Genomic DNA, 9,312 nt, shown 5'->3' with positions numbered 1-9,312 from the left:
CAGAGAATTGCTCGGTGTGGGGAAAAGCCCTCATGTATTTGATGACCAGAAGTGACAGAAGTGAAGTGTTGTGAATGTTCTGTAGGCGAAGGGTAAAGCAGACACATAAGACAGACACGGGAGGAGGAAAAAAACCGGGTTTTTCCTTATACAAGAGGGGAAAACGGAGGTTTTTCTAATACATCACCCCTCTGTTATTGAGACAGGGAAACTGAAAGGACCCCAAGAAAAAAAAGCTGGTTTTATTCTTTGCTCTTTTTCCTGTTTCTATTCGTCCTACGACCTGCACTCCTGCCCTGCATCATGGCTTCTAGTACAAATAATGTATGTCCTCCTTGTAAAGGGCAAGGAGTTTATGATTTCTTTGGAGTCTTGCAGCACGATAGTATCTAAAGGCTGCCGGGTGGGGTGGTCATGTACGTTTTTCAAGACCACTGGCTCCAGGGCATAAGTGATCTATGGAGGACACCTAAGCACTTATCCTTGTTTTGACCAGTTCCTGGATGCCTGAGAGGACACATACACCAGACCACCAACCTCAATAAAAACTCCAGACCCCAAGCGAAGATGAGACTTATATTTTTCGAGTTTCCTAGACACTGCACCTGCACTCTCCTTGTCTTCAATAAACTCTGCTCTCACTTCCTGCTGGCTCGAGTTTGATTTCTATCCTTCTTGAAGTCAAGGACCCTCTTGGCTGGTCCTGAGGACCCCCCTGGGTCCTTAGACCCAGACAACTGGTGTCATTATGGGCGAAAGTATGTTCCCCTCCCTCCCAAATTCATAGGTTGAAGTCCTAACCCCCAGAACTTCCAAATGTGATATTTGGAGATAGTCTTTAGAGGGGTAATTAAGTTAAAATGAGGTCATTAAGTGGACTCTAATCCAATATGACTGGTGTCCTCATAAAAGAGGAAATTTGGACACAGATTTGTTCAGAGGAAAGACCATGTGAAAACAGGGAGAAGACAGCTTTCCACCAAGACAAGGGGCCAGCTCTCAGAAACCAGCTCTGCCAATACCTCGATCTCAGACTTCTAGTCTCCAGACTTGTGAGAAAATAAATTTCTAAGTCACCAAGTCTGTAGTATTTTATTATGACAGCCCTAGCAAACTCATATACCCTCCCAGTGTATTTGAATTTTAAATAAAGAATGAGTGAAAAAGTCAATGATTGATCCAAAGGAATAACTATCTAACAATGGATTTGGGCAGGGGAGATAATTTGGGGCATTTTCCTGAGAGGCTTCAGATCATTCTATGTAAACTTAAACATGGAGTTGGCTTTATTCAACTTGTTTTCTATAGCAGCTTCTCTGATGAACAATTATTAACTTCTATAATCTTAATGTCAGGTTCCTTTGATTTTTTTTTTTAAAGGGGAGTTCTATTGATTCAAAAAACCAGAAGAGCAAGGCAGGCAATGATTGGAGATCACAAAAAATGAGATGAGTTTGGGAAAGTGAAGTTTGTTGCTTAGAAAACACTATATCTTTTTTAGGGGCGCCTGGGTGGCACAGCGGTTAAGCGTCTGCCTTCGGCTCAGGGAGTGATCCCAGCGTTGTGGGATCGAGCCCCACATCAGGCTCCTCCACTATAAGCCTGCTTCTTCCTCTCCCACTCCCCCTGCTTGTGTTCCCTCTCTCGCTGGCTGTCTCATCTGTCGAATAAAAAAAAAAAAATCTTAAAAAAAAAAAAGAAAACACTGTATCTTTTTTAAACCAGTTTTTTTTTTAAGGATGTTACTTATTTATTCATCAGAGAGAGAGAAAGACAGCGTGTGCACAAGCAGGGGAAGGGGCAGGGGGAGAGGGAGAAGCAGGCTTGCCGCTGAGCAAGGAGCCCGATGCCGAACTCGATCCCAGGACCCTGGGATCATGATCTGAGCCAAAGGCAGACTCAACGGACTGAGCCATCCAGGTGTCCCTGAAAACACTGGGCTTTTGTTTGTTTGTTTGTTTTTTGTTTTTTAAGATTTTCTTTATTTTTTGCAGGAGAGAGAGAGAGAGAGCGTGAGCACAAGCAGGAGCAGCAGCAGGCAGAGGGAGAAAGAGACCCCCCTCTGAGCAGGGAGCCCAAGGCTGGGCTCCATCCCGGGATCGTGGTCATGACCCGAGCCGAAGGCAGACACTTAACGACTGAGCCACCCAGGTGCCCAAAACCACTCTATTTTTAATCTAATCGCACAAGTGATTTGTCACAGCACTCCAGCTGGTCTTAAGCGTTAACTTGCTTCAAGTTAACACACTCCTTGCTTGCTGACTTAAGGCCCTTCATCTGTAACAGAACGAATTTACTTTCTTTGAGATTTGCAGGCTTATGGGGCCTTGGGGAATAAAGGACCAGGCCACCACAGAGATCAGCAAGTCCGAAGCCCCCTTAGCTTTTTAATTAGCCCAGTAATCTTTTAGCAAAATGTTATTCTTTTAAAGGTGTCACAAATGACTTTACTGGCTTCTCTTTGCACATCTGCAGAACTTGCCCTCCTTTGCAGAAAGAACAGAGTACTTACTCATGCACTACCCCTGGGCACCAAGGAACCAGAATTCTTTTTTTTTTTTTTAAGATTTATTTATTTGAGAGAGAGAGAGAGAACACTTGCACACAAGTGCCGGGGGAGGTGCAGAAGGAGAGGGAGAGAAAGAATCTCAAGCCGACTCCCCACTGAGCGTGGAGCCTGATGCAGGGCTCCATCTTACGACCCTGAGATCATGACCTGAGCCGAAATCAAGAGTCGGATGCTTAACCTACTGAGCCACCCAGGAGCTTTGGAACCAGAACTTCTTGCATAGCCTCCGAGTACCAAGATATCTCTAGCTGGCATCACTGCGTCTGTAATCAGGAAATGTCACAGACCACTGCACTGCCTTAACTGATTAAACCCCTTTAAAAATCTTGGGCCAAGCAGAAGCCTGGGAGTTGGCCTATTCAGGTGGCCAGCCTCCTGAATAAAGCTCACATTCCTCTCCAAAAAAGATTAAAAATATTCTGAGTATTGGCCTTTCGAGGGATGGGCAGCCAAACTTGGGCTTCAGTAACGAATGATATATGTTTTATGTAGAAAACCCAGAATGTACAAACAAGCAAAGAAGAAGAAAATAAAAATCACCTGAATCCCACCATCCGAAGATAATCACTGTTAAATATTGTGGCATAAAGACTCCCCAACTTTCTTGAGTAGTATGTATTCCTAGAAAAAAGCATCAGGCCTCAGTGGAGTCACTTTGGCTAAAACCCACCATGCTTCCCCACCTAACCTAATTGTACTTCCAGCCACTCCCAGCAGTGGATTTTACACCAATTAGTCTGGAATTTCCAGATCTGCACCAATGAGGTAGTCTGCATAAGACCCCTTGCCTTCCCCTAAGGGAAGGTAACCTTACCTGAAATAATCCACCCTTTTAACTTCTTTGTCCCACCTTCTTTCCTCCAGTAAGAAACCTGCCATTTTGTACAACTTGGAGTTCCTCGCTACTTGCTAGATGGGATGCTGCTTGATTCATAAATTGTTGAATAAACCCAATTCGATCTTCAAATGTATTCAGATTTTGTTTTTTAACAGTTTGGATGTATGTATGGATAGATAGGTACACACATACACATTACACATATGTAAATGTCCCCCAAATGGGGTCCTACTACAATACTTGTCTTTTTTCCCCACCCAGTGATACATTAAGAACATTACTCCATGTCATTCTATTATATTTCTGAAGATGGTTATTAATATCTGCTCTTATAGTGAGAACTAAGTAGCACCACAGGAAGAGTGATGAAATTTAAAATAAGTTTCCAGAAGACACCTCTCAGTCACAAGGGAATCTCAAAGACAGATAGCAACAACATTCTTTGAGAAAATCACAAAATGTTGAAAAAAGAAAAAGATGAGGTCACAGGAAGAACTGGGAGGAGGAGATGTTTGTACAGGATGTGGAAAAGATACATTTATAGTCCTCTTCTGAATTTATACCCTAGTTTTGTGAGCCAAGGAGCACAGCTCAACCCCCTAGTTCACTGCAGGATGTGTCCCTAGTCTATTGAAAACCACTCCCTCTGAAAAGGCAATTAAAGCTCCCAGTGACAAAAGAGACCTGCCCTCTTCACCATTTCCCCAAGGGATCTGATATTATGGCCTTGCCAGCACACACAGCCTGTGTATCACGAAGAGGGCTCTGCCTCCTGCTGTCCTTTCTAGACACTGCAGCCCTAATCTAGAGCACAGGATTTGGGAGAATATCATTTGGTTTCAGCTCATACTGCTCCCCCAACCCCCACCCCAGCTCATACTTTGACTCTTGGTCTGGTAACTGTAGAGTAGTTCCTCCCACAATGGCCTTGTCTGATATGGTCCCTGCTGATTTACTTAAACTTCCACAGAACATATGCAAAAATAATCTTAATCTCCCCATCCCAGCTGTCACCTTGCCCAGTTCAAGAACTTCCTGTCTCACCCCACTCCAAGGTCCTCCAAAACAGGTTTGGGGTACACAAGCAATCTGACAGGGCTTTGTTCCATAATAATAAATTATTATTACTGTAGCTATCATTTTTTAAGTGTTTAGCTCTGTACCAGACCCTGTGCTAAGTGCCTTATATGCATTATTTTATCCTCACAACAACACAATGAAGTAGGTTCAATTAGTATTCCCATTTTACAGATGAGATTACTGAGACCTGAGAGAGTAATTTGACTCAGCTAATGCCACAGTTAATGAGTGAGAAAGTATCAATTCTGGTTGGTCTGCTTCCCACAAACATTTCCTGTGCACCTCTTGTATGAAAGGCAGTTTACTAAACTCAAGAGAAAAAGGCATATGGAAGTCCTTTCCCTGAAATCCCACCATCCTTGGAAGAGTTTACAATTTAGAAAGGAAAATGATAAGTATATAATATACCCATACAAGACACAAGGTGCTAAGTTCACATGAAAGGGTCAAAGTTCTCTTGTGATTAGAGAGATGCGAGGGCCTTGGAGGAGATGGAATGTGAAATTGGCTTTAATAAGGGTTTTCACAAAAGACGTTTGGAGGACAGCATTTAGGGGAAACATCATGAGTAAAGGTATGGCGAACATAGGCAAGGAAGAGCAAATAGGTGAACTTCTAGAAGCAGAGCTTAGGGGAGTTGTGACTGATAAAGGTGTAACATTATATGACTTCAGAACCTAGCTAAGAAGCTTGGATTGGTCAATCAAGTGCCAGATGGGTTTTGAGTGGGGCAATGGCAAATCTGGGGCCACAGCTTGAGAAAAGTAATGTTGTCGCTACCTGTGTTATAAACTGGCATAGGGAGAGATCAAAGTTAGAGACCAGTTGGGAGACTACTTATAATAGACCAAGGTTTCTTGGTCTCAGCAGTAGTGACATTTTGGGTCAGATAATTATTTGGTGGGGGAGTAGGTGTTTGCACTGGTCTCTCCCCACTGCATATTTTAACATTCCACCCCACCCCCAGGGTTTCCTGGGAGGCAAAATCACCCCAGTTGAGAACCACTATAATAGACCATATTACCGTCAAAATTTAAAAAGGTGAATGTGACACGTGAGCAGAGGTAAAACCTAAAAGCTTTGGCAAGTGTTTGGATAGGAGTGTGACTGAAGAAAATGGAAGGATCAAACAGATGTAGTCTAACATACTCCTAACTGCTTGCAACACTGTAAACTCTTCAGAAGGGCAATTTGGTAAACCCTTTTGAAGGGAGTTTGGTAAAACCTATTAACAATTACAAAAGCTATCTTGCCCTTTGACCCAGCAATTCCATTCCTGGAAATTTACCTCAAATGATTCCAATGAAGACATAATCTTCACGTACAAAGCAACAATATTTACAGGGGGTAGTGACCGTGCTGTTCACAACAACTGCACCCTCATGCCTACCACATTTAATAGTGCCTGTTAAATGAGAGGCTCAGATCTAAGAGGTCAATTTAAGATTCAGAGAAGGTGTGATAGAAGATTTTGAGGAGAAATGTCGTAATGAAACAAAGCCCCAGATGGGGTGGAAAGGGCAGATATCAAGAACGCAAGGAAAAAAAGCTCATAACTTCGTTCCCATATCATAGAGAGAGCAATCACTGAGATTTTGTTTATCCTTGCATTATTATTTTTTTAAGGTAGGCTCCACCCCCAATGTGGGGCTTGAACTCACAACCCTGAGATCAAGGATCACACACACGCTCTGCTCTACTGACTGAGCCAGCCAGGGCTCCCTACACCCCCAGAAGACTGAGATTTTTGTATTGGTCAAAGGAAGGAAGGACATTAGGGAGTCAATCAGTGACGTCATCTGCTGAGAAAGGAGACCCGGTGGACCCGAGGTTTGAACTTTGCCTGAGGAATCTCGATCTATGCCCAAGAACATTCCTTGAAAGTAAGAATTGTGCGCTTTCCCGTGCAAAGTTGCTGGGGAACACGCTGTTCAGAAATGAGGACGTCCTAGGGAATACTCCAATATACAGAGATTAAAGTAGGAAAGAAGAGTTAATTAAGTAGACAACTTTCTCCCTCCCGGAGTCCCCAGCAATTTGGTTTTTAAATTGCCCTGCAGATGTGGAACTCTTGTTAATTCGGCAGGGACACCGCTACTCCCGTAACAAGCCGGGCACTGCCAGCTGGGCGAACGGGAGGCTCCGGGTAGAAGAATGGCAGGCGTGGCCAACCGGGAGGCCGATGGAGGCCGCGCCCCCTTCCCAGAGTGCCTCGCAGCCGCTCCCCGCGAGATCCCTTTTCTACCCAGCGCGGCGGGCCTGGGAAGGGGCTCCCGCCATGGACGGGCTCCGGGCTAGCGCCGGGCTGTTAAGGCGCGGGAGGTTGAGACGCCGGCGCCAGCCACAGCCACATAGCGGGTCGGTCCTGGCCCTGCCCCTAAGGCCCAGGAAGATCCGAAGGCAGCTAAGGAGAAGCGTGGCGTCCCGCATGGCTGCACTGAGGGCCCAGACGCTGCCCAGCGAGGACTCGGAGGACTCGAGGGTGGAGTCGACGGTCGACGATCCGGGGGACCCGCTGCCTGGTGGGGCGGCGGCCATCCCCGATGCGGCCCGGCGAGAGCCGTATGGCCACCTGGGGCCTGCAGAGCTGCTGGAGGCCTCGCCCGCGGCCCGCTCCCTGCAGACCCCCCGCTCCCTGGTGGAGGCGCAGACCCCGCCGGCCCGCCTGGTGGAGGCGCCTGCCCTGCCCGCCCGCCTGGTGCCGGCTTCCGCGCCGCCCGCGCGCCTGGTGGAGGTGTCCGCCGCGCCGGCCCGCGTGGTGGAAACCTCGGCCCTGCTGTGCAATGCCCAGCACTTGGCGGCCGCCCCGCCGTCCGTGGCCCCCGCCACGCTGTCGGGGCCGCAGGTGGATAGCACGGGCGGGGAGCTGGCGTTGGACTCCCCGCTGCAGCGCATCCTGGCCGAGCTGAACCGCATCCCCAGCAGCCGGCGGCGGGCAGCGCGCCTCTTCGAGTGGCTCATCTCGCCCATGCCGCCCGACCATTTCTACCGGCGCCTGTGGGAGCGGGAGGCGGTGCTGGTACGGCGGCAGGACCACGCCTACTACCAGGGGCTTTTCTCCACCGCAGACCTGGACTCCATGCTGCGCCACGAGGAGGTGCAGTTCGGGCAGCACCTGGACGCTGCTCGCTACGTCAATGGGCGGCGCGAGACCCTGAACCCGCCCGGCCGCGCGCTGCCCGCCGCCGCCTGGTCCCTGTACCAAGCCGGCTGCTCCCTGCGCCTCCTCTGTCCGCAGGCTTTCTCGACCACCGTGTGGCAGTTCTTGGCTGTGCTCCAGGAGCAATTTGGAAGCATGGCAGGCTCCAACATTTACCTCACGCCCCCCAACTCGCAGGGCTTTGCCCCCCACTACGACGACATCGAGGCTTTTGTGCTGCAGCTGGAAGGTAGGAAACTCTGGCGTGTGTACCGACCCCGGGTCCCGACGGAGGAGCTGGCCCTGACATCCAGTCCCAACTTCAGCCAGGAGGACCTCGGTGAGCCGGTGCTGCAGACCGTGCTGGAACCTGGAGATTTGCTCTATTTTCCTCGGGGCTTCATTCACCAAGCCGAATGCCAGGATGGAGTGCACTCTCTGCACCTCACCTTGTCCACGTACCAGCGCAATACCTGGGGCGACTTCCTGGAGGCCGTACTGCCTCTGGCAGTGCAGGCTGCAATGGAAGAAAATGTGGAGTTCCGAAGGGGTCTTCCCCGAGACTTCATGGATTACATGGGGGCCCAGCACTCAGATTCTAAGGATCCACGAAGAACGGCCTTTATGGAGAAGGTGCGGGTCCTGGTTGCCCGCTTGGGACACTTTGCTCCTGTCGATGCTGTGGCTGACCAGCGAGCCAAAGACTTCATCCACGACTCTCTCCCCCCTGTGCTGACTGATAGGGAGAGGGCACTCAGTGTTTATGGGCTCCCAATTCGCTGGGAGGCTGGCGAACCTGTAAACGTGGGGGCCCAGTTGACAACAGAAACAGAAGTGCACATGCTTCAAGATGGGATAGCTCGGCTGGTGGGTGAGGGAGGCCATTTGTTCCTCTATTATACGGTGGAGAACTCCCGTGTTTATCATCTGGAGGAGCCCAAGTGCTTGGAGATACACCCTCAGCAAGCTGATGCCATGGAACTCTTGCTCCGCTCCTACCCAGAGTTTGTGAGAGTAGGGGACCTGCCCTGTGACACTGTGGAGGACCAGCTTTCCTTGGCAACCATGTTATATGACAAGGGGCTGCTGCTCACCAAGATGCCTCTAACCTGAAGTAGTCTCTCGTTGCTTGCTGGAAGCGAGACCGTGCTGATTCTCTCTTCACCACCATTACCACCTTTTTTTGCGGGACGGGCAGAGGGAGGGGATGGGAGGACTCACGTTCTTACCTTGAGAACCATTTATCTTTATGACTGCTTACATTTACCTTTATGACTGCTTTAATGTCACAAATTTCAGACGGTTTTCTAGGAATCACCCCTTCATCTAGACACAAAAGTAAAAGCAGAAGTTGGAGGTGGAAAAAAAGGAGCTCTTTCTGCAGAAGTAACTTTGATCCCTGATCATTTCCGAGCACCAGCCTCATCATCACCCTCAGGCTTCAGTGTATTGTGTAGCACTTGCTGTGTCATTCTGCTTGAGACATGAGACGTTTTTATTTGGAATTTGCATCCTTCATTTGAGTTCTCTTTCCTCAGTTTGGGGGGAGGGTTGGGGTCAGTATCCTGTTTGTTACTGTGACTTTGTATGAATGTTAGAAAAGTTATTAAAGTGCCAAAGAATGTTTCTCTTTTTTAAGGCTAGATTATTATGTGACATGGTTTGAAGGAATTGGGTGGGGGGGAG

The 9,312-nt window shown here is 48.4% G+C and overlaps 1 protein-coding gene across 1 annotated transcript; it reads left to right on the top strand.

Moving 5' to 3' along the window:
• Positions 1-6,704: 6,704 nt before the first annotated feature.
• Positions 6,705-8,747, top strand: RIOX1 (ribosomal oxygenase 1). Its single transcript, XM_026519549.4, has one exon. It carries the CDS (start codon positions 6,766-6,768, stop codon positions 8,737-8,739), a length of 1,974 nt encoding a protein of 657 aa, XP_026375334.2. The 5' UTR covers positions 6,705-6,765; the 3' UTR covers positions 8,740-8,747.
• The last annotated feature ends 565 nt before the right edge of the window (positions 8,748-9,312 follow it).

This window comes from Ursus arctos, unplaced genomic scaffold (genome assembly GCF_023065955.2).
Source record: "Ursus arctos isolate Adak ecotype North America unplaced genomic scaffold, UrsArc2.0 scaffold_25, whole genome shotgun sequence".
NCBI classification, from domain to species: domain Eukaryota; kingdom Metazoa; phylum Chordata; class Mammalia; order Carnivora; family Ursidae; genus Ursus; species Ursus arctos.
The sequence above is the reverse complement of the archived record's forward strand: the minus strand, read 5'-3'. Positions and strand labels throughout refer to the sequence as shown.

Coding starts and splice junctions, on each gene's coding strand:
- RIOX1 (XM_026519549.4), top strand. CDS start 6,766: ATGGACGGGCTCCGGGCTAGCGCCGGGCTGTTAAGGCGCGGGAGGTTG.